We start from the raw sequence: 23,611 nt of genomic DNA, 5'->3' as shown, positions 1-23,611 counted from the left end.
TATCGAAAAAGTTATTGACATCGACTCAATTGGCAAAAATTGTGTCCTACAAACCTGTGACGAATTCCTCGTTCAAAACTGCAAACGCCAGGCCTCAGTGCGGTAATGACCGTTATAAAACCCTCCTTTTGGCGATTGGTGTAGTTACCCACCGCAAGTCAGTTGGTCGTGATTCTGCACGGCAGGCTCTTACACAGTAGCACATGAGACCAGCCATAGAATTAACAATGTATATATTCAGCCCAACCATACTGCCTTCTATATGAGCTTCCAGAAATGAATAAACGGGGTATTGCCTCGATCAGAACCACATCGCCGAAACCCCACCATCGGGTAGTATACGCATGTGCCTTATGCCCTCACCCCCTCCCCATCACGCGAGAATTACTTGGCTAAAGCCGCCGAAGGCCCCATTTGAGCCAAATGTAAATACTCTGAACGCCATCATGCTCTATGCATCCACATATACCTAATCAATCATGCCGTCATTCAGGCTCCCCATCCGCCTCTTGCTTCTCCGCTTCCCAATCCTGGGGCTCCTCGCCCTCTTCGTAAATTTTGACCTTTTCAGCGTACTCTGAGATGTTACTGACAATATTCTCTTGAATCATGTGCCCTTTGCCCGCCGCTACTCTTAAGATCAGCTCATTCAGATTCTGTCTACCCAGAATATCCACGTGGTCTGCCGTGTTCGGCCCTCCTCTGGGATTGAATCGCTCCGGCTCATGTGCCATCTCGTGTGTAATGATTTGCACTCCCGCTGGGTTGTACCGGTTGAGTTTCCAGCCCTTATGACACATGTATCCCGTGCTGAGCAAGTTGACTGTGCCATCGCCCTCACCCATAATGACGCCATGGTCAATATCATCCACGGTTAGTGCCGTGTCAATGGTGACGTTGAGATTTGTCAAGCTGGGCATTTCTGGAGTGCGGTAATAGTATGCCCGCTCGGTGGGCTTACCCACGCCATAGAAGCAATAGATCTTCAGAGACGGGGCCAACGGTAGACGGGATTCCAACGGGTTGATCCACTTGCGGGGGTTGTTCTCGTTGACTTCCACCTGGGCTGTCGTGTCTGCGATGCCATGTGAGTAGCTGTCCTTCATTTGGTCTCGGTACCAGTCCTCGGTGGTGTTCATAATGTAGTCCATAGATTGGGCTACCGTGAAGTTTTTGTCCGGGGCCGTCCAGTTGACACCGGTGCGAAAGTTAAGCACGGATCCATACGAGTTCTTCTGGCCTGGCTGGTCATCCGGAGCCCATGTAAGATTGCCCCAAACGCGTTCACCTCCTTTCGGCATCATGGAAGAGATACCTGGCATCGCACGGAACATCTCAGCTCTTTCATCCTTGTTCAAGAATTTGTCCAATCCATATACGGCAAATGCGTTCAGCTGAGCCGTGTCTCTCATTTCTCCCGACAGGATGGCCGGGATGTCTTTCACAGCTCCTAACATGCATCCGCTAATGTTAATCCACGCCTCGACGTGTTCTTCGACCCAGTCGTCGCCCGCCTTGCCTCCTTTCTGTGACGCGACCCAGTGAAAGAAATAGAACATAACCTGTCCACCCATGCTGTGCGACACGAGGACGACCTTCCTTCCGGAAAACCCATGAGCTAGTTCCACATAGTTCTTCAATCTGGTGAAGTACTGATCGCGGGTCTCGAGATTCGCATATGACAGCCTCCAGTCATATGCCGCAGTGAACGAATTTGTAGGATCGTAGCCCAGAGACGCGAGGTTTTCGAATATCTTGTTCCAGATCCAGTAACCCGTAATGAAGAAATCGGTAGCATCAAAGCCCTGAGCAGCTCTCAGCTTGATACCAGGAGGGTCGAGTCCAGTCCTTTTATCGAGCATAATGTGCTTCTTCCACACCTCCTTGTCCATCACCAACGCTTTCATCATTGTCCAACTGCCCCACAACCTCTTTCGAAAGTAGGGACGCGATATATTCCCAGTACCCCAAGATTCAAGGCCAGTCGAGATGACACCTGGAATCATTATGACGGGGTGGTCGACTTCGAGACCCTCGCTTCGTGCTTTGTATCCGACGGCGAACGAATCAACGCTGTCGACCATTTCGCGCTCGCCCTTCTACATTCGTGACGGATGTTAGCTATCTGCGCAGAAAGTCCAACATGATAAGTAGGACAAAATGTACCATTAAGTCTCGCAGGTCCTTTGCTAAACCTGCGGGCAGTGCCTCGAATATAGTGTCAAACATGCTGAGCTCACCCATCTCGGGAATTAGATCATTCTCCTTGGCTAGGAAGCCCGCGGCAATGATACCGAACAGACTCCCAAGCAAGAAGATGAAGGTGGTTTTCCGTTTCTTGGTCTTATCCTTGTGGGTGTGGTGGACAATTTTGACCGCGTCTCCCACGCCCAGCTCCATTTTCGTAGGAATCTCATCCTGTGCTACTGCCGGGGCAGATGTTGATGACTCTGAAGGCGTGCCCGCCGAGGGCGTGTTTGCGCCGATGGCCCGGCGTCGAAGTTCAGCAGCCATCTTGTGCAGGCCCGTTACATGACTGTCCACCAGTCAATCTGGGGTTGGTGAAACTGCAAAGCCAGCAGAATATGAGCTGATGGGTTTGGGAAGCAAGAAGGGAGCTTGGAAAGGTACTGGGTAGAGAGGATCGACAGGATGGATGTTGTTGGCGGTAGTACCTTTTCACATGCGATTTTCGAATACGCTGGTTCCAGCATTTCGGGACCGCGTCACTCGACCAACCCGTTGATTCGTCGGATTGCGCAGTGAAGTGAAGTATGGCACAGTACTTCGCGAGGGGTGAAGCGCAGCTCTACAGCGGATAGATGCCGTTCTGCGCTCGAGGCCTGTAGCCACCTTGGGGGCAGACACCTCCAAATGCGTTGTCGGCGGTGCAGAGCTTGCTCAAGCACACTGACGTCAGCCGCTTCAGCTTCGACAGGGGTTGATTCCAAGAATGTCTTGGTGACTTGCTCCTTCCAACATAGCGCGAGAAGCTTTGGCCCTGTGGTCCTCCCACAAGTTAGAAACACAACCAAACATCCCACGAACTGCACACAAGCAATGGCAACAGCCTTCCTTGCATGTGAAAGTGGGCTCGTTCCCCAGCCGGTACCTAGAAAGTCAGGTGTCAATTATTACTTCCACAATTAGATGTGGCCGAGCAGTCTTGTGGAGGGGTCTGAGATTCATAGCTCCAAGTCGTCTCACGGGGCATCACTGCCGTGGCCGGCGCCTAGCCTTCTTCATCTCCTCTACTCCACGGAAAACATTCGGAGACGAGAAATGTGAGAATCAATTAACCCAGCCTAATCTCCATTTCCACCCATCTCCCAGCTTTTGCTTTCGGCAGCTCGACTATTTATTTCTCCCCCCAATTTGATATGGCGATGGCCGTCAGTGCCAGCAGTGGGGCGCACCGCAATCTCGAGTCCGTCAGCACTAAGTCGCCTATTCCTATGGAAGTGGCGCGCGTAACAGAGCTGCCCGGTGAGCTTCGCTACATCCAATATGAGCATGTCCTCGAGGAACAGTATCTACCTGCTATCCGGGCATTGATATCCAAGGACCTCAGCGAGCCTTACAGCATCTATGTGTATCGCTACTTCTTATACCAATGGGCTCACCTGTGCTATATGGTGGGGTTGCTCCGTCCTTTCACGTTAGACCTGCGACTGACCAGCTCCCCTGCCTACAGGCTCTCAATCCTGCCGATAACTCCCTGATCGGCGTCATAATCTGCAAACTCGAACCTCATGCCTCGCATTCACCACCCACCCATCGAGGGTACATAGCCATGCTGGCAGTGTCTTCCGCCTACCGAGGGCACGGCATAGCGACGTCGCTGGTCAAGATGTCAATAGATGCCATGGCGGAGCGGAACGCGGACGAGATCGTCCTGGAGACGGAGGAGACCAACCTGCCAGCCATGCGGTTATACGAGCGATTAGGCTTCTTACGGTCAAAGAAGTTACATCGATACTATCTCAACGGCAACAGCGCCTACCGGCTCGTGCTGCTACTCAAACCCATGAGTCTTGGAGAAGAGCACCAATCTGATTAGTCGAAGAAGGGGCTGCTTCAGACCGGGCAACGGTCCATATTAAGACGAGCGTTGATGCGAGTATTCCATCCACGCACTAGCTCAACTCGGAAGCAGTAGGGCCGGTTTGCGAACGGATACAAAATGGTGGCGTTCGTATCTCCTATCAGCATATGGATTTTCCCGCCCGCCATCTTGAAGATATGAGCCTTCAAGGAACTCGTGCATTGGCGGCGTGTCTGGCGGAGTTGTGGAGGACATAACATGCAAGTAAGCAAGTGCAAATATTGGTGATCGACTTTGTACAGATGTACAGTGTTATCTATCAAGAGTCTACATTGCTATCAGGAGGACCATGCGGTTCCCTTTGGGATACTGACCATCACCCAAGCTTCTTCTAGTACTACTGCAGTGCACGACCCGACTCTTCAATAAACCAACTAGCAGCTAAATAGCAAAGGTATTTGAACACATTGAGTCAAGCGAGCCAAACTTTAGTCCTAAGAACATCTGACGAAGTGACGCCATATTGTATTTCCCATCTCAACTTCCGGTGCTTCACGTCGAAGCTTTTCCCAAAATATCGGTCGTGTTGTAGAGTGACGCTCTAACTCCCCAGGGGTTCTGGGACGAAATGCCGAGGTAAGTGTAGGCGTCTAACTTATCGTTAGTACAATGCCGAAACGACTTGGAATAAAGGATATGACATGATCATATTGGAAGGCCTCAAACATGATCACTGCCCTTTAAAGATTATACGACAGCCTGTCCTGGCGCAGGGTATGGCCCTCGGTGTGGCTACGTTGTTCCGGATTCATCTCCACAATTAACATTGGTATTGACTGACCTGGTTTGTAGTACAGTGATTTGCCTCTCGGCTGAACCAGACCCAGCTGTTTCAGTCTCAATGCCACTCGCTTGACGTCCTCTATATCGCCGAAATCGGCGGTGTAGACACAGATGAGCCTCTCGGTTCTCTGGTCAACATCAGATCTGGTTGCGACCTTGGCACCGATGCCTAGCTCGTTTTTCGCAGTTGCCTTTGCAATGACCCCCCAGACCTCGTTCACCGCGTGCACAGAACAGAATAACATCCATTTGCCGCATCTGACGCGCAGGGCTTGGGCCAGATTCAGTATGGCATGTGCGGCATCGTTGCCAGCCTTATTAGTCTCCCGCGTGAGAACCATCTTGGACTTGCACGACTGCTTGAACTGGTCGACGAATTGGGACACAAAGTGCAGTCGCTCCATACCACCCTCGATGAAGCGGGCTAGGTTCGTGCCTTCCTCCTCTGGACCTTCATCCTCACAGCCACGAATGTTCTGGTTCTGCGCCTCGTTCTTGGGCTTGCGCTCAATGTAGGGGTTGCATATCCAAATCCAGGAATTTCCAGGTATTTCGTCCGTTGTTGCCGGAGGAAGACGCTGCAGGAAGTCGTCTACGGTCTCTGAGAGCTGCCAGGCGTACGGGACGTCTGCATAGGGGTTGTGTAGACGCGTCGTTTGTTTTGCTTGTTGCTGTTTCTGGGCCTGCAACCTGAGTGGCGTGGGGTATGCCTGTTGCCGGAGCCACCAGGAGTTTGTGTCAAACTTGCTGGTTCTCAATTCCAGGTCTGCCACCAGGTCATCGTCACCTGCCAGAAGTGTGTGAGTGAATGTTGTGACTGCGAATGGGAAGGGGAGATTTATTACCGTAAAAATCGGAATCTGAGTCAGAATACATGATGATGCTTTCAAAGTGGAAAATTATATGATACAATGTGTATACTAAGGATCATTGAAACAATTCACATGGAGGTCAAGGAAAGACATTAAATGAGACTAAACTAGACATGCAATTGTAAGCATGCAAGTTGGGTAGTCAGGCATTCCGCACAAGTAAACGAGTGAAATGTCGGATTGTTTGTTGATAAGATGTTCCATGAGCTCCATGGTTATTGACATGACGTTGAGGTTGAAGGTCGGGGAAGGTGCCGATTCGCGGTTGCCCAGATAAGCTAGCTGAAACAGAATTGACCCTGGCAGAAGTAGCAGAATAACCTTGCACAATTAATCTACCTAGAGTCTCGATTCCAGCCTCCTTGAGAACGAGTAAAATGGAGTGAGTAAGCAAGGTGCTTATTTGAAGTGTAGGATAGTCTTTTGCAGTAATCAAGGTTAATGGATATACCATCGCCAACCACCTACTATTAGCATGTCACCCTCGTCAGTTCGTTACCGGGTAATTGGGCTCGATGTGTGGGATCTGGTGGGATGCGCAGGGATGGTGCTTCCAGGTTTGCGTTGTGGGTCCCACCGTTTGCCGTGAGGAAACTTACCCTGCAGGCTTCCTTGCAGCGTTCTGTAGAATTTGAGGTTACTTCAAAATCCATCAACCACGTCCAGAACATTGAGTCTTTGGAAGTGGAAGCTAAACCCAAACGACGTTAGCAACCAAAAACACTTGATGTTGCAAATTTTGCTTGAAATTTATCATCAAATTTGTCAATTACTGTTGATCTCAAATTCTCTCAACCTATATGATGGACCAGCAAAAAGCGCATGTGTCGTCAATACAACAACTGGCATTAGATCTCCCTCCAAGCTGCATAGAATTCTGTCAGGCGCATAAGGACTACTTTGTCGTTGGGACTTACAACCTGCAAAAAGATGAGAATGCAGACAATATAAAAGACAATCAGGATAACGATGGGGATCAACAGGAAAAGACACAGCAGCCTCAGAGTCGAAATGGCAGTCTGATAGTATTTCGGCTTGAGCCGAACAACATGTAAGCCAGTTCCATCTCTTTCGGGCTCTGCATCTGACCAATGCTGTGACAATCTATAGGGTTCCAGTTCAAACTGTCCGTCACCCATCTGCTATCCTTGACTTGCATTTTCATCCTGAGAAACAAGATGTCCTGGCTGTGGTGGCCAGCACCGGCGACCTTTCCTTTTTCAAGTTGGACCCTTCCTGCAGTGACGGTCATTTGACACACATCGCCACACACAGACCTCTGGGTGAGGACGAGAGTGTTCTTCTCCTGTCGTGTTGTTGGCACCCTAGGTTAGCCAACCTCATCGCCATAACCACGTCTACGTTTGAGGTCCACGTACTACAGGTAGACGATTCCTGGAATGTCAAGTTCAGCCAGGGGCCTTTACTTGTTCATTCTCTCGAGGCATGGACTGTTGCATTTTCTCCCTTTTTAGAGGACTCTTTGACAAATAAGGGCAGCTCAAAGGGCGCCAATCGAAAGGACTTCACTATATATTCAGGAGGCGACGACTCAAAACTGCTTCAGACAACTTGCGTCTACAATCTCAACCCGAATGAAGACGAGGCATCAATTGAAGCACCTTATCCCACGATCAGCATCAGAGGTCATGGTGCAGGGGTTACGGCCATTCTACCATTGGACTTGAAGCTTGACGATGATGCTGCTGTGGTGGTTACCGGTAGCTATGACGACTACATCAGGGTATTCGCAGTGTACGAACAACACGAGGGTGCTCTTTCTCAGAGATCGAAGCTCCTTAAAGAGCTGGACCTTGGCGGAGGCGTGTGGAGGTTGAAACTGGTACGCCTCGGAGACAAAGGTTCTGCCACGATCCTCGCATCTTGCATGCATGCAGGACCACGGGTATTACAAGTTGGTATCGCCTCAGATGGAAACTGTGACATTGTTGTTCTGGACTACTTAAATGAGCATCGGAGCATGAATTATGGAAGTGATTTCATGCCAGGGACAGAAGGCTTGGAAAGCAGTTTGTGCTGTGTCTCGACCAGTTTCTATGATAAGCTTATGTGCTTATGGAACTCTTAAAGTAGTCTGGGATAATCTGACAACAATCTCAACTGCATTCGTCAGTATGGAAATACGTTCAGCCGAGAAAGTATGGGCAATTGCGAATTTGAATAAGACCCTGCAGGCTGCCGGATGTTCCCATATGTGGCTAGGAATACCACGATTCATTAGGTATACTTATGTATGCTTCAGATCGGAGTCCACAATGAGTTTCTGAGGGTCCCATAGAATATATGGATGCTAGTATAGAGGTTGCATTTTGTATGTTTCAGCTCCCTCATTCGTCGACTAGTGGTTTAGGTCTTATTCGCTCTGAGTTGCAAGAAAAGTGCATTAAATTGAACGATTGTAAACGGTGTAAGTTCCAGAACCTGACAGGGGCCTCGACGCATCTTCTACTGCATGCCAGTTGGTGACGGATCAACTGCGGACCGCCAAGACCCTTGCAACCTGAAAGCCGGCAGCAGTTGACGGTTTGCTTTAAGCTTCTAAGTTTTAGCTTGACCTTAGGCCTCCCATATTAAATCGCGTGTTACAGACGTGACCGTCGGCTCAGCTCACTGAACAACCCTTCGAGACGTCTTTTGCATTCACTCACAGACAGGCCCAATCTCTGCCCTTTTCCAGAATTGACTTCATGCGACAGGCCCGTACTATTTTACCTTAGCCCCAGGATTTACCAGATGAATCACTACTAAGACACCTTGGATCCCTGACGGACGGTTCCTGCGCCCCCCCTCTAAGATCGTCGTTCACGCCGCCGCTTTTTCTCCCGCAATGTCGCAACACTTCAACAACAATAATATGGGGATGGCAGGTGAAGGCAGAAACGACACCAATGGTGTAGCTGTCCTGCCACGTATACACGAGGCTCTGCAACTCATTCACAATCCCTACTCCGACAATGTAGCCCGTCAGGAAGCCCAACGCTTTTTGGAGGACGTCAAGAACACCAACGAAGCTCCATCCCACGGGTACACTCTCGCTTCGGACAAGAGCCAAGCCCCTGTTGTACGGCACTATGCGCTTTCACTACTCGAGCATGCGATCAAACACAAATGGGAGCAATACACAAAAGAGCAGGCGGTCGCCCTTCGCAACTGGGTGTTGGAGCTCTCTCGAAATGTCTCGAGAGAAGACCCTGGCTATCTTCGCAATAAGGTTGCCGTCTTGTGGGTTGAGGTTGCCAAGCGAAGCTGGGTTGCCGACTGGATGGATATGGACACTCTCCTGGTGCAGTTGTGGCAGGTACCCGACTCGGCCGTACACAAGGAGCTCGTGCTACTCATCCTGGAAACCCTTTCGGACGAAATCTTTAACGGAGACGATGCTGTGGTCGCGGTCCGAGAAGGGGTTCTTAGTAAAGCTTCTGTTGAGATCTTCACTCCCGCTGCCGTCCTCCTAGAAACCTTCCCTAAACGACAACCAGGGCCTGAGGTGCGGTGTGGGGACGAGGGCTGGCTGAGACGCATCACTGATTTCTTGGGCCAGTGTCTGGCAGGAGACTTGCAAAATGAGGAGATCCGGAACTGTGCGGTCCGAGGGCTTACGGTCATACACTCTTTGATGCCATGGGTCATCCCGAACGCCGCCACTGCCACAGGCTGTGTACCCGTCGTATGCGACGCTCTTCGTGCTCCACACGTCGCCGTACAAAAGGCTGCCTTGGAATCCTTGCATGCGCTATATTCTCGGACGAGTTTTATTGAACAAGAGTTCCTCGATCTGGTGGTGCCCCTATACGACCGGAAATACATCCAGCTTTTCAGACACTTGTTCGAGTGGTCTACGGTTGATGCTGAAGACATCGACGACGATAAGTATCAGTGTGGCAAGAAGCTTTCCGAGTTGGTCTCTTTCCTTGGTAACTACATGGACCGCCGATTTGCTGCCCTGCCAAATGATCCGGAGCGAGTCGATTTCCAGGGGTTCCTACAACTCCTGCTTCTAGTTACACAAAGTCAGAGCTTGATAGTGTCTATTCCCGTCCTTGTGACATGGTCTCGCCTATTGGGCCACAAATCCATTGGCCCTAGCATTGCGGCATTGCCTGCCTTTATCGGCCCACTGCTGGAAGTATGTGGCTCGAGACAATTCCGATATGATAGCCTACCGGAAGACACCCAAGATCCGACGTTCTTGTTTCTTCTTGAGGATACCGACACAATTCCAGAACGACATGCCTTCCTCGGTAATTACCGCCGGTACTCTTCACAAGTAATTGAAAATATTGTTCGGCTCCAGGTTGTCGATGCCATCCAGCATATCCTTGGCCAGACCGAGAACATCCTTGAGCATCTTTACGACGGCCAGCCTCGATTTGACCCTGCAAACTACACAAAGTCGTCAGCGCCCGTATTGCGTGTCGACGCGCAGGCTACGTTGATTGAGGCCGCTCTCAAAGGTATTACCAAGTGGAGAGGGGCCGAAACCGAAAATGCTCAACATGAACAGGAGATAATTTCGTTGGAGAACAGCCTACAGAGCTGGGCTAACCGCTTGCTCGTGATGAAGTTCGAGGACCCCTTAATCAGGAAGAGAATCTTACAGCTTCTGGTGGCATTCTCAACAACGGCTCTGGATAAAAATGCAGGTTTCATGCTGAAGGTTTTGGAACATATCCTTGTGACATGGCCCGCAGCACAGCCACAGCACAAGACGTACAGCGAGGCAATTAAGGATTTACAGGCCGAAAGCATGGTCGAACTGCAGAGGCTTGCGTCGAAAATGCCCGACCATCTGCTGGATGTTTACGATCAAATTGCAGGGCAAGTCAATGAGATGATTGCTTCAGGTACGCTCGACGAGAAGCGCCAGGTTGCATATCAAACTTTCCTCTTCACCATTGTGCACCGATCGAGTCGTCTCGACAAAGCGACCAAGGTTCAAAAGCTGGAGGAGTTTATTGTGCCGATCAGAACCCAATGGCAAGATAACAGTCTCAAAAGTGCCCTATCATCGTATTCCGGCTTCTGTGAGATGATGGCCCTTAATAAGGCTCAGGATTATCTCGCTCGAAGGCGAGTCCACGAAATCCGAGACTGGGGCTCGGTACAACTGGACGATGAAGGGAAGGCTCTGCAATCCGAGATGGAACAGAGACAGGCGGCTTTGCCGTTGCGACCTACAAAGTCTTTCTTGACATGCTCCGTGGAGAATATTGACAAAAACACAACCCCGTACCAAACTTCCTGTGAGCTGTGGCAGGATGGGTTCCCGGTCATCCTACCAGAGCTACTGAAGTTCTTGAGCCATGCTCATGCTTCGCACACCCCTGATAATTGGGTCGGGCTTCCGGCGGAGATGCGAACCATCGTAGGACGCGTTCTCACCGATCGATTCTGGCAAGCTGGCATTTCCGAAGGCAGCAAGGATGACTTCTATGCGCGGGTTGTAGATAAGAAACACACGGTGGAAGGTCTTGCCTCGACGATTCGAGGCACGATTCGCTTCGTCCGGGAATCTTGCTATGCCATCATCTACTGCATGAGCCGTCTGGACATGCAATTCTACGGCTTTAGCGAACTGCCGGGACCGCTGGCCCACTCGCTGCTTGCAGACTCTCATTACCTATCTGCCCACCAGCTGATCAATCTCTTGAATTTGGTGAGGTATTTAGTGGACAACTGCCCCATCCAGCTACGGGATCACTTCCTTCCTCCCCTGCTCGCTGCCTGTTTCCAGCAAATGGATGACAAAGTGAACTCCGAATGGCAAAAGCTCGACCAGCAACAAGGCGTCCAAGCAGGCGGAGATGCCTTGACCGAAGAAATGAAAGCCGAAAGTATTTTGAGGCAGCTGACGTATACCGCCGTCATGATAGTGGCCGACTTTTTGGATCCGGCTCGGTCGGGTAAGTGTTCGACTTCATTTGTCCGGCATCAGCTGACCGGACCACTGTCGAATGCAGCTAATCAGACCACAGAGCCTCCTTTCACAAGTTCCGAACAGCACGATCGTAACCACCCTTCTCTCCGCAAGTTCTGTCTCATGCAGTCAGCTATCGTGGAGCCTCTCCTGATGTTCTGCACACACGCAATTCGGATGCGAGATACCAGATGTTGCAGTATCATGTTGCGTGTTTTCCGATCCATTGTGCCAGATTTCCAGACTGCCGGTCCCATATCTTTGACGATAGAGTCGAAGTCCGAAACAGAGAAGAAGAGCATTGTAGACGTCACACCCATCCCGGCCTCCACCGCATCGGTTATTCGGGAATACATCTCGTCTGATGTTCTCAAGGCCTGCATCACATCGCTGCACGAACCCTACTTTGTGGATTTGCAGAAGGACCTCGCAGTTCTGATTGCCACGATCCTGCTACACTTTTGTCCACTGACGCAAACACCACGCGACGTGCTGTTATCGCTGCCGAACATACAGCAGGGTGAAGTCGACAAAGCCATCGAGTCTATTTCTAAACCCGGGTTGAGCTCACGGAGCCAGCGGGCGATCGTGCTTGATCTTCTTCGAGACCTGAAGGGCGTCAGCATCTCCGAGATGGGCAAGCTTCAAAAGAGTTTCGGCGACGCTGGGTCCAAGCGAGTCAAGAAGTCAGCTCGGAGTAAGATGGCGCAGGAATTCATGAAAGCCCCAACACCATCGACCACGTCGACCAATGCCCCCCAGATCAAGACTGAGGATGGATTGGAGGGCGTTGCGAGCCTGTTCAATGAGTAGGGTCAACGAACGTGGCTGCGAAAATCTCGTTCATGGTAGGCACAACAACGAAGACGCATGGCGAAGAAAAGAAACATCGAGAGTGTGATTTGGATCAACTACTTGATCAAGACTGGTTTGCTTGTTATGGAGTTACGGTTCGGCCTGGTGCGGCAGGCGTAGGCTTCACAGGATTGCATACTTGTTGTGTATTATTTGTATCATGCCCACTTGACGCCCACGATAGCGAGCGTTTGAAGAGAGATCCAGAGGTTGGTCATGATGCCTTGGGTGGGTTGCGTAGCTCTGCCTGGTAAAGTGCTTGGTCCTTAGGTAACTACAGCGCTGGAGATTACGCTGCTCACCCAGCGAATTCAGAAGATTCATGGCCCCCTTTCGTGATCCTGTGAGGTGTGTACACAACGTGGTCATGCGGCTCGTATATCTGGATGACAATTGTAAAGAAGTGATGTATCACTGGAGCCGCGACAAGATGCCAAGAACAAAATGTATTTTGGTTTGACGCAGTGGATCGACATGGTAGGTACTTATAAGAAGTGCCGAGGTCAAGAAATGCCGTCGTTGAAGTTCAGATGACATAGACGAAGTTGATCACAGGTACTACGATATGATCTCTGATTTCTGTACTTCGTAAGCTCCGATCCACTCAAATTGCCTCAAGGTCCTTGTGGAACGAAAAGGTGTCTAATAGCTATTGTCCATGCCCCAATACCAAACCAAACGTTAACATGAAGGTGGGGTAGGTATATTTCGAAGGCTGGCATTGACATCACTTCACGAAGGTCCAGATGAACAATGTACCCCGCCGTTTAAACATCAGGTCCATGCTGTCGAACCCACATTCGGTAAAGTCAGCCACCGGCGGGTCCCAGCCGCCTACGGACTAGACGACAAGCCTTCTGGAAGGGGACTGGGGAGCCCTTGCCATTTTCTAATCGTGGCAGGTTGGGGTGATCTTGGTCGCGTATCATTTTCGCAAGGCTTTATCTGAGTCTCCAAGCTTGTATCACCAACCACCAGCCCACCCACACCATCTTACACGAAGCGCAAGCGATCATCCTTGGGCAGGTCCATTCATGCACGCTGTACAATCCTCTTTATCGGTCCATGATTTCAAACTTATTTGTTCCAAGCTGGATCCTTCTTCGTGATGCCGAACTCCTCCTTGGTGGGATAGGAGTATTCTGATCGGGCATCGACATGGACGATTCGGAGACGTCCTACACGATAGAGACCGAGGAGCAATTATGGGACGGTGCGCATTGCCGTGTGTCATCGCTCTGTGTCCAGTGTACTGACAAGACGTGATTATTACAGAACTCGAGCGAGTCGTCGCAACCCAATGCCCTGCCCAAGCCCACGAGACTATCGACGACGCCCTGCGAACGTGGCTACACTTGGCGTCCAAGTGTCGAGAAGAGTTTTTCCAGTCGGAAGATGACGTCGCCAGCTGCGTCCAGAGATTGCTGGATGGCAGGCTGTTCAATGCGAATCAGCACTACGTGCGTATGCAGATACTATACAGCATGTTACAGGAGGACGAAGCAGGGCCGCTCTACGTTATCGCCAGCTTCCTACTACTTGACGGTCGAACCGAAGACGCCACATTTCGCCACATGATAGACGAGGGCTGTTTTCACCGTCTGCTCGAGTTGATCAATGGGCGCAAGGAGCATGACCCCGGTTTACATCGCCTGCTGCTGGAGTTGATGTACGAGATGTCACGTGTCGAACATTTGCGCGTCGAAGATCTGATACATGTCGATGATGGTTTCGTGAATTATCTCTTCGAATTGATCGAAGGCCTGTCAGACGACGCTCGTGATCCATACCATTATTCCATCATTCGAGTCCTTCTGGTATTGAACGAACAATACATGGTGACCTCAACCGCCGCAATCACAGACCCAACCTCGCCCGGGGTGCCCCTCACAAATCGAGTAGTCAAGTGCTTGTCACTGTATGGTCCTCAGTACCGCACGTTTGGCGAGAATATCATTCTGCTTCTCAACCGCGAGACCGAGACCTCGCTACAACTCTTAATATTGAAACTCCTATACCTACTCTTCACCACAAAGGCAACATATGAGTACTTTTACACCAATGACTTGCGCGTCCTCCTCGACGTCATCATCCGCAACCTGCTCGACCTCCCCAACGAGCTAATGGCCCTCCGGCATACGTACCTGCGGGTTCTCTACCCGCTTCTGGCGCACACCCAGCTCAGCCAGCCACCGCACTACAAGCGGGAAGAGATACTTAGGGTGTTAAATCTTCTGTCCGGCTCAGGAAACATGCATTTTGAGGCGGCGGACGAGACAACAGTCAGACTGGTGGATCGCGTTTCCAAGGTCAGGTGGCTAGCCGATGACGGAGCCAGCGAGGTTGCCAGGAGGTTCCTGGGAATCAGCCTTGAGGCCAGCGACTCTGCCAGCAAAGTTAGTGTCGTTGACGTAGCAGTAGTGACCGAGAAGCCCGGTATCCAGACGCCGAGCCGAAAGGTTGGTTTTGATGTCGAAGTCAAACATCCAGCATCTTCTCCAGAAAGTCACACGATCGGCAACCAGAAGGAGGCGCCGAGGCGACCCAAGAAGGCACTACCTGAGGTACCAAGGCATACACATGGTATTGCCATTTCCTGTCCACCCGCGGCTCACATAAATGGAAATGGGAACGGAGTGGTCAAGAAAATGCCACCAAAGGCCCCTCCCCCGAGGCGAATGAATAGGCTCAAGGCCGCGTCTTCAGTGCCGGAGGCTCCTCCCCCTGTCTCTTAGACACCCGCTTACTGACGTGAGGAGAAGGGCTGGGCATCACAAATATCCGAAATATCAATCATGGAGGTTTGGTAGCGAATGGACTGCATGAGCGAGCGCATTGGCATGGCATAGTGGTACACCAATCCTTACCAAGACAACTTGCGTTGGGTTGGTGGTGTATGGCAAATTGGCACATTTGTCTCAGGGCTAACGGCGTATGGGAACGGACGGCTTTCTGCATGCTAAGCGTCTCTGATGCATTTATGGCATTTACAATCATGGCAAGGCGTAGGGGTTTAACGTCTGGAAAGAGAATGATTTGTGACTTTTGCTTGCCTTAGGGGTTTGCATGACAGCCGAATAGGCCGAATTATTGAATTTGACGATTGACACAACTTGGGTGTTGCAGTTGAATTTGGTGAGCAATGTGGATTACAATGGATCCTACAGAATGGTGAGATTGAAAAAACATAGCTCTATGTGATTGGAGTAGGACATTACGGCATTTAATTTGGTCGCCCTTGGCCTGAGATACCGTTTTGATGCTGAATGGGGCAGCTCAAACGGCTCTACTTGGTTTTTTCCTGGTTTTCTTTTTCCAACTGATTTCCTTCTTTCTGTTCAACTCAAGGTTACATCAACTTTCCTCCAACTGTCGCCTCGGATTGCAGAGACAACTAGAAGTAATGCAACAATTCACGTCCAGGCTGCAAGCCCCTATTTCAGCAACTTTAGCTTACGATCCTCACAAGGCGCCTGCAGTTTACTCTATCACACCAGTAGGTTCTTGTACTCACGCTCGCTTCCTGGCCCCAAGACATACGATTTACACTTCTACATTTCCGTAGATTATAGTGACTATAAACTTAGTACTCAATATTTGAGTCAACCGGGCCAGCTGGTGATGTCTGTTCCCTTGTCAAAGTAGCAGAAACCAGTATTACCACGACACTCTCTCCCCTGTAACCAGCGAAGGAGACGCCCAATGCTCATTTAGCATGGTCTGCACGTCGTTGTTAATGGCCACTGGATTCATCAAGTATCGTTCTCGACGGTACAAGCGCTGAACGAATCGACAAATTGAACAGCGCCCTTTCATGTTCACATGGGCCTGCTTCGGGTTTTCTTATATGGCCAGCAATGTGGCAGTAGCGCTTTGAGATGGATGGGAAAGGTTTGAGGGGCTGAGAAATAGGAGCCGTGCGGAATTGGGTATCAAGGGCTGGGGAGAGCGTGGCTCGTAGACGTGGTTTAGAGGACGGGACGAAGGGGAATAAGTGATGAGAAGAGGGTGGCTACGCTCAGACTTGACTTGCTCCCACTTCCACGTGCTTCACCCTCAGGCGCTCGGTTTATTTCCCGGAACAGCATCTCGACTGCTTGGACCTGGGAGCAATGAGGAAACAGTGATTTCGGGCTGAGTGGTATTGGATTTGACTCACTTACATGGATTGTTTTCGTGCCGGTAATATGGTTGAGGTAGAAGAATGAAAGATGACATGCAACTGTAAGTTAGTTTAGTAACTAACCCCTCTCGGACCGTGACCCCTGATATTCACGTTTGCGTCTAACACCGATAAATTAACTGAGCCCAACCACATGGAATGGAACTATGCAAAACACCAATATTCGATCACTTATACTACGTGGCCTTGGATGTACGTAGAGCATTGACCCGACTAGCCTGCCGAGGACATGAAGTTGGTCTTTTGATATTTACAGTTGCTCGAGGAACCGGCTCGGGAAAAGAGCCAAAGGACTAAGCTTCCCAAATTCGGAAACTCCCCAATTCCAGTCTAGCCCAAAGAGAGGCCCGACAGAGGTAGCAAAAGTACTGTTGTGAAGTTTCAGATTTAGCTACGTCTCTGTATGCGGCTCTTCAAACACGTTGATCAGGAAAATGATTGAAGAATCATCAGATATTGAAGTAAACCGGGTATGTTTGATTTCCCGCGAGCCAAGTATAAATCATTTACGCCGAGGTCGATAAACATACCACTCCTATTTTCTTTTATGGAGAAGACGTTGGTGGCTACTAACAGTTCTCGTCGAACATACCGGCATACATCACCAGTTTCCTGCCCATGAAGGCGGTCAGTCTCCAGATGGTACACTATGTGAGCTCATCTCCAAATCACTTCTTCCTCTTGCCGTCAGAAATAGGACAGAGCAGAAAAACGAGGCACCAACAATTATCAAGAACCACGGGAATAGACTAAACATCCTCAAGAGAGAGCCGGAAAGGTCGAGGTCGTAAGGCCTCGTAATTCGCTGTTACCTACCTGCGACTCTTACAGCATTCAAGTAGGACCGCAATCTACAACAAGCGACATGTTCCAGAGGACGAATTGTGTGTGACACGATGCCAAGAACAGATGCAGTCGTCAAGTCGGTAGAAGTCGGCAAATAGGATGCCTCGGAATGGTGTTGGCGCTGACGGTTGTTGCATGGAGATGTCGTGGGGAGCAAAGAGACGTTCGATGCATTTCAAGACACGTTGATGATGATCGCCAGGGCAGTGACGGCACCGGCGCTTCCTTGCGTCTGTGGCACGCCCTAAGGTGGGTTCGTTGCTGCCGCTGCAGCTGGCGCATTGGCACGATGCAGCCAGAAACTCTGCTGTGAGGGAGCCAAGTTGCCAAGTCTTGTACGAATAGGGCGGTACTTTTGCTCTTGGACCCATTTGCCATGTAGCCAAATGAGAAGACATTATGCCGACTCTAGTCTGCATCGGGGTCCTACCATTGCAGCAAAATCAGGGTGGCTTGGGCGAAATTACTGTCTTCGCGGCGAAGAAGCTATTACGTCACTGGTCCCTCGGTCAAAGGCGTTTTAGTGTAGTACCCTTGGCGGCCCATGGCGAGAAGACCCTTGTCCACCCACTTGCTGAAAGCGGATGGGAGCTTCATTGATTGGCAGCCTTGGGCAGCTTCGGGTCCTACACTGCGCCCCTCCTCTCCCTGCTCGTTCACTGGCCGACTGCTTCAATCTTTCAGCGTGTTCGGTGCTGCTAGCACGAAGTCACTGCGGAGAAGATGCCACAGTCCAACCGCGAGGTGACGGAGACATCGTCTCCAGCGACATTCGACCGTTTATTTGATAATTTTACCCTTCACTCGCGATACCCCTTTAAATAACAAATACCCATCCAGTGCTATTGCGCGACAGTTCTAAAGCGGTGAAGAAATCCAAGAACTATTCCAACTGTTGAACTCTACCACATCACCGCATTGATCCCGACGGCTATCACACAGCCAAGCGACAACACTCGGTGCGCCCACCTCGGTCAAGTTACACGGAGAGCGACACATTACGCATTGCAGGCGCCACAGACACCCCGAACTCAACGCCCATTACACGTCCGCCTCTGGAAGCAGTGGGCGATACTTCATAGAAAAAGGACAAATCATCATCTCGTTGTAGGTCATTTCGCTGGGCTTCCATGTGGAAGCAAGAGCGTCGTACCAGTATATTCTGGTGGTATCATCGCAGCTAACCTGCCGACAACTCGTTGTCGCAGGCGGTTCCATGTGTACCACAGCGATTATTCTACCACCATCTTGTCTTGTCTTATGTACCGTGCTATGTAGTCCATCTAAAACTAATAGACATGTTCCAGCGCAAACTTACCGTCGACTAGCTTGACCCTAAAGGGTTCCCAGCGTCCCAAGTGAGACTACTAGAGTTCAAGTCGCCAATTTACCCCCGCGACAGGTCCAGGCGTAGGCGTGCTGAGACTTGTTCCTGCAACTTGGACGGCAGCAGCAGCCGTGACGTCGAGCTTCACACCGCCCGAGCATCCAAGCATCCCCCGTCTTATGTGATTGCGTCAATACACTGCACTACCATGGCAGCCAAATCCCCGCTCCACCATCCTACGGCTACCAACAGCAACATCTCCTCCATCCTCAACAACTCTTCCGCTTTCGAGCGCGCCGCACCCGATCCAAATCCGAACCTCGCAAACGCTCACGCCCCTGCCTCTGGGAACGCTGGCCTGTCTAGAAACCCAAGCTCTGGCAGCAATAACTACTTCCATCCGTATCAGCAAACACAACCGCAGCATTCCCCACAAAGAACTGTTGTCGACGACGAGACCCTCTCGAACACGGTAGCCAACTCGCATCTTGCGTCGCCCTTCGCCGCAGGCCTGCAGCCCCCCAGCCGCCAACCGAAATTCACCGAAGAGTGGGATGCGAGTGTAAGAGGGAGCTCCATCATCGACGTCCCATCGATGCAGCGGTCAAGCTCCATATCCTCGCGGCCTGAGGTGCTCAATACCACCACTAGCGATGGCGCAGGAAGCGGCAACGGCGGCGCAGGCATTTCTCTCTCGAGGGGCAACACCCTCAAGAAGAAATCGTCTCTGCGAAAAAGCGGCAGCCTGAAAAGGAGCAGCAGTCGGCGTAGCATGAAGGCCGGCAGCGTGAGGAGCCTAGCGCTGCAAAGCTCTCACGAAATCGACGAGGCGCACAGCGCGTTCTATTGTCCCGTCCCCACGACCGGAAACCCTACCGAAACCCTGGCCAACAGGTTCCAAGCATGGCGCAAGCTTCTCAAGGACCTCATCGCCTATTTTAGGGAAATACAGTCGCACTACGAACACCGATCCAAGTCGCTACTCAAGTTGGCTAATGTGCTGAACAATACTTCCACCCCTGCTGGATACCTCCGCTCGGGTGGCCTGAATGATGCACTGGAAATCTTGAGGAACTACCACCAAACCGCCATTATCGAGGCCAACAAAGCTCGGGAGATTGAGGAGGATGTCATATTGGCATTGACAGGCCTGCGGAGCGACTTGAACCAGAAAATGAAGGAGATTAAGAGCCTATCGGGCGACTTCAAGAATTCTGTCGATAAGGAGATGGATAACACCCGCAAGGCTGTCAACTCCCTACAAGAAGTCCTCGGTCAGAACGAGCTGGACTCGGCATTGACCACCGGCAAGCAGGACCCCTATCTTTTGCGGCTGGCGGTCGACCGTCAAGTGGAGCGACAGATCGATGAGGAAAACTACTTGCACCAGGCCTATCTGAACCTCGAATCTTCTGGTCGCGAACTCGAGTCCATCGTCGTCGGCGAGATCCAGAAATCGTACAACGCCTATGCTGGAATTCTCAAGCGCGAGTCGGACGCAGCTTATAATGCTACTGATGAACTTCGCGTTGGACCTATCGCTATGCCTAAAGACCACGAGTGGCAATCTTTCATCCACAGGGATGCCCAATTTGTTGATCCGGAGATTCCGGTTCGCTCAGCCGAGCACATTCATTATCCTGGACGGGATCACTACGCCAGTCAGGAGATCAGGGCCGGCTTGCTTGAGCGCAAGAGTAAGTATCTAAAGAGCTATACGGCGGGATGGTAGGTGATCATCGCATACTACCCCCTCTTCCTGAGTATACTCTACTAACAGTTGTAAGGTATGTGCTTTCGCCGACCCATCTCCATGAGTTCAAGTCGGCAGACAAGACTCAGGCCCCTATTATGTCCCTTTACCTCCCAGAACAGAAATTAGGCTCCCACTCCACAGAAGGTGGTTCTTCCAACAAATTCATCCTCAAGGGACGACAGACTGGTTCGATGCATCGAGGACATACTTGGGTGTTCCGCGCTGAAAGCCATGATACGATGATGGCCTGGTATGAAGACATCAAGACCTTGACGGAGAAATCTCCCGAGGAACGTAGCACGTTCGTTCGCGGCCACGCTCGCACTTTGTCCCGGTCATCACAGCGTTCCACATCCAGTGATGGCATGATAGACGACGAGGCCGACGAGGAGCCATTCGTCTCCAATTCCCATGCGGCCGCTGTCGCCAGCCCCGGATCTCGCAATAACTCGATTTCCAGTAACAGGCCGCAGCCAGGTGGGCGATTCCCTTCGGATATCCAAGTATGAGCACCTCTGTTCCATAGAATTCGTAGATTATCCCGCAAAATACACTGTTTATCCCATGATATAAGTACTGGTTACTTCATGGAATCAATCCAGGTATCCCATGAAGTGAGCAATGGTTACCTCATGGGATGGGCACTGGTCATTTTGTGGAGCCTTTCCGCCCCCTGAAAGAGATCACGATTTAGCCGAGGGAACAAGCACTGACATCTATCAGGTCAACGCGCAGAGGGGCCTCGAGGTAGCGCCAGTGAGCCCTAGCAGTGGCAGCTCCGGGTTTCTGGACAATAACGAATACCCCATGCGGGGCGCCAATGCCAACGGGAGCAGTTCCTATTACGAGGCCATCGCCGCTGCTGGTGGTCTACCGGGAAGTGGTGTTGGCGATCCGTATCCAGGGAATAGGTCCTCTCAGCTAGTCGGACAGACGTACGGAAACACGCCAAGCGTCAACATGGAAACAGCTCCGAGCCATGCAGCCATAATCCACAACGCGGCCAAAGAGGACGGTGTCAACCCGTACAGCGGTATGCCCCTGCATCGCAATTCTCAGCATGCCAGCGACCCCACAGCGGTGACTGGTCTGGGCCAACAGGGGCCGCCCCAGAACGACCAGCTGGTGTATGCTCAGGCTCCACTTATTACTGCTGTGGACTTTGGGGCTACGCAGAGGAAGGACCAGCCTTTGCCTCACCAGCAACAGCCCCAACCTCTGAACGCAGAGAACGGATATGCCAAAGGCGGTGAGGGAGCAGTGCATGTTCAGAACGGTCAATGGGTTAGACCGGTGGGAGGTAGAACAGATAGTACGCCGCATATTCCTGGAGAATATCCAAGGACTACTCCAGTTGCTACACCTGGTACCTATTGAGATTGAGTTTCGGGGTGGAACAGGACAGATGTCTGCCTCACAATTACTCACGCTTGAGAGTTGAACGGCTAGAGCGACAGACTTGCATACTGTGGGCTTTCTCATTCATTGCGTATATCCAATTTATTTCCTAGCATTACGTTGCACTGCTTGCTGGAAGTTCTCCAGTATCAACGCAGTAGACCGGGTCGTAGGCGACAGCAGGGCTCGGATAGCCTCTGGAATGGCGGGTACAAGCCAGGGCCGTCTCAATTTTAGCAATGGTCATTGGGTAAGCTTTACTCGCGGTGGGAAGGACAACATGGAGGTCACGATGGAATGGTTGGGTGATGACACGGTTTCACATGATGTTTCGGGAACTGGGTGGTTTGGAGGGCGAATCCAAATGCAATATACCAGTCTATTCGTTACCGAGCTTATGGACTTGGAAGTAGTTGTCTACACAAGGTGGTTGACAGCACTGACTTAAACCATTCTACTATTATTATGATTCTGAATTTCATGGACCATCCTTGTTTGCTTGATTTTAAGGGCTTACCCTGCCTACTAGCTTCCCATGCTTCAGTCCGCGTCAATGCTGACTTCCGCTCGTAAGTCTAGCTAATGACGGGCCTTGTCGTCAGACCAAGCCATGATGAGATCCCTGTATTCGCAAGCAGCCATCTGCAGACCTGTGCGGGCAGTAAACGAACTCGGTAGCCGGTAATTCAACCAGGTTGTTGATGAGCAGGTATGAGCCTAGGGGTCCTGTGACTCCAGTCAGTACGAGTGTTTTTGGTCTTTCGGAAACCTTGTCTACCGGCCTTTCCGATTTTAACGGAAGCTCTGTCGTATATCTCGCGTATACACTCTGTTCCCCTCAAGTGCGCTCCCTGGGTATAAAAACATCTGCCCCCGTCTGGATGTTAAGCGTTCTAAGAAGCCTTTGCAAACTCCTTCATGATCGGATTGTCGTAACCTAATCTCGGCGTTAGCTCTCTTCCCGCCATTACTAAACTGCTCGTTCTCAGTGGCAGTACGCATAGCAGCAAGTAACCTAGGAATGATTAAGGAGTTTAGGCTAGCTACATCCAAGTTCTTCTCTTTTCTCCGGAAATTTCTTAACAACCTGCCTCAGACTCTCTGCGATGGTGTCTACCGAGATCACATCAATACAATAAGACAAGACGTCGGGATTTTCCAATTCTTTGAGCATTATAGAAATTATCAATTTCCTTTTCATACAATTTCAACGTCAAGTATCTCCTCACAGCACCCTTATCCATTCTTAGGAATGGTTTATCGAGATCCAGAACCATGAGGTATTCACAGTGGATTATTTCATAGAAAGGTACAGACTAGTTTACCATCCAAACCGTCTCATGGATGTTGTCCATAAGCTTCTCCAGATCTCAGACCAAGGTCAGTAAGGGCTATAAGCTGTTACTTCGAATCCTCTAACGACAACTTGAAGACCGTTGGCCAAGTATGAAGTAAGCTATTTCCCCTATTACTCGTCTCCAACTTATTATCAAGGCAGCTTAACCAGCCGGGTATGAGACAATAGCACCCTCCATATCCACCAGCTGT

At 50.8% G+C, this 23,611-nt stretch overlaps 7 protein-coding genes across 7 annotated transcripts; 5 read left to right on the top strand and 2 right to left on the bottom strand.

The window, feature by feature from the left end:
• Nucleotides 1-228: 228 nt before the first annotated feature.
• On the bottom strand, nt 229-2,842 carry BCR38DRAFT_364298 (Lecithin:cholesterol acyltransferase-domain-containing protein). Its single transcript, XM_040857215.1, has 2 exons — nt 2,167-2,842; nt 229-2,099 (listed from the first exon to the last, which is right to left on the bottom strand). The coding sequence occupies exons 1-2, from the start codon at nt 2,512-2,514 to the stop codon at nt 486-488; spliced, it is 1,962 nt and encodes a 653-aa protein (XP_040717713.1). The 5' UTR covers nt 2,515-2,842; the 3' UTR covers nt 229-485.
• A 613-nt stretch (nt 2,843-3,455) lies between these two features.
• On the top strand, nt 3,456-4,060 carry BCR38DRAFT_338058 (acyl-CoA N-acyltransferase; the record flags this gene model as incomplete). The annotated part of the gene is made up of 2 exons (XM_040855584.1): nt 3,456-3,635; nt 3,695-4,060. The coding sequence occupies 2 exons, from the start codon at nt 3,456-3,458 to the stop codon at nt 4,058-4,060; spliced, it is 546 nt and encodes a 181-aa protein (XP_040717712.1).
• A 537-nt stretch (nt 4,061-4,597) lies between these two features.
• BCR38DRAFT_455952 (uncharacterized protein) lies at nt 4,598-5,764 on the bottom strand (the record flags this gene model as incomplete). Its single annotated transcript, XM_040861854.1, has 3 exons — nt 4,598-4,695; nt 4,887-5,675; nt 5,734-5,764. The coding sequence occupies 3 exons, from the start codon at nt 5,762-5,764 to the stop codon at nt 4,598-4,600; spliced, it is 918 nt and encodes a 305-aa protein (XP_040717711.1).
• A 652-nt stretch (nt 5,765-6,416) lies between these two features.
• Nucleotides 6,417-8,133, top strand: BCR38DRAFT_426046 (uncharacterized protein). Its single transcript, XM_040859737.1, has 2 exons — nt 6,417-6,811; nt 6,871-8,133. Exons 1-2 carry the CDS (start codon nt 6,561-6,563, stop codon nt 7,847-7,849), a joined length of 1,230 nt encoding a protein of 409 aa, XP_040717710.1. The 5' UTR covers nt 6,417-6,560; the 3' UTR covers nt 7,850-8,133.
• Nucleotides 8,134-8,641: 508 nt separating this feature from the next.
• On the top strand, nt 8,642-12,511 carry BCR38DRAFT_336686 (armadillo-type protein; the record flags this gene model as incomplete). Its single annotated transcript, XM_040855480.1, has 2 exons — nt 8,642-11,684; nt 11,757-12,511. The coding sequence occupies 2 exons, from the start codon at nt 8,642-8,644 to the stop codon at nt 12,509-12,511; spliced, it is 3,798 nt and encodes a 1,265-aa protein (XP_040717709.1).
• A 1,200-nt stretch (nt 12,512-13,711) lies between these two features.
• Nucleotides 13,712-15,288, top strand: BCR38DRAFT_455949 (uncharacterized protein; the record flags this gene model as incomplete). The annotated part of the gene is made up of 2 exons (XM_040861853.1): nt 13,712-13,766; nt 13,829-15,288. 2 exons carry the CDS (start codon nt 13,712-13,714, stop codon nt 15,286-15,288), a joined length of 1,515 nt encoding a protein of 504 aa, XP_040717708.1.
• Nucleotides 15,289-19,117: 3,829 nt separating this feature from the next.
• On the top strand, nt 19,118-22,042 carry BCR38DRAFT_482722 (uncharacterized protein; the record flags this gene model as incomplete). The annotated part of the gene is made up of 3 exons (XM_040863537.1): nt 19,118-20,637; nt 20,697-21,168; nt 21,389-22,042. The coding sequence occupies 3 exons, from the start codon at nt 19,118-19,120 to the stop codon at nt 22,040-22,042; spliced, it is 2,646 nt and encodes an 881-aa protein (XP_040717707.1).
• Between the last annotated feature and the right edge of the window lie 1,569 nt (nt 22,043-23,611).

The sequence above is a fragment of the Pseudomassariella vexata genome (assembly GCF_002105095.1).
Source record: "Pseudomassariella vexata strain CBS 129021 chromosome Unknown BCR38scaffold_4, whole genome shotgun sequence".
Classification (NCBI taxonomy): domain Eukaryota; kingdom Fungi; phylum Ascomycota; class Sordariomycetes; order Amphisphaeriales; family Pseudomassariaceae; genus Pseudomassariella; species Pseudomassariella vexata.
This window is presented reverse-complemented; position numbering and strand designations above follow the sequence as displayed.

Excerpts from the sequence above, each read along its gene's own strand:
- BCR38DRAFT_364298 (XM_040857215.1), bottom strand. The coding sequence starts at position 2,514 with ATGGCTGCTGAACTTCGACGCCGGGCCATCGGCGCAAACACGCCCTCG. Across the intron at positions 2,100-2,166 it reads AGGACCTGCGAGACTTAATG|AAGGGCGAGCGCGAAATGGT; the intron begins GTACATTTTGTC and ends TCACGAATGTAG.
- BCR38DRAFT_426046 (XM_040859737.1), top strand. The coding sequence starts at position 6,561 with ATGATGGACCAGCAAAAAGCGCATGTGTCGTCAATACAACAACTGGCA. Across the intron at positions 6,812-6,870 it reads CGGCTTGAGCCGAACAACAT|GGTTCCAGTTCAAACTGTCC; the intron begins GTAAGCCAGTTC and ends GACAATCTATAG.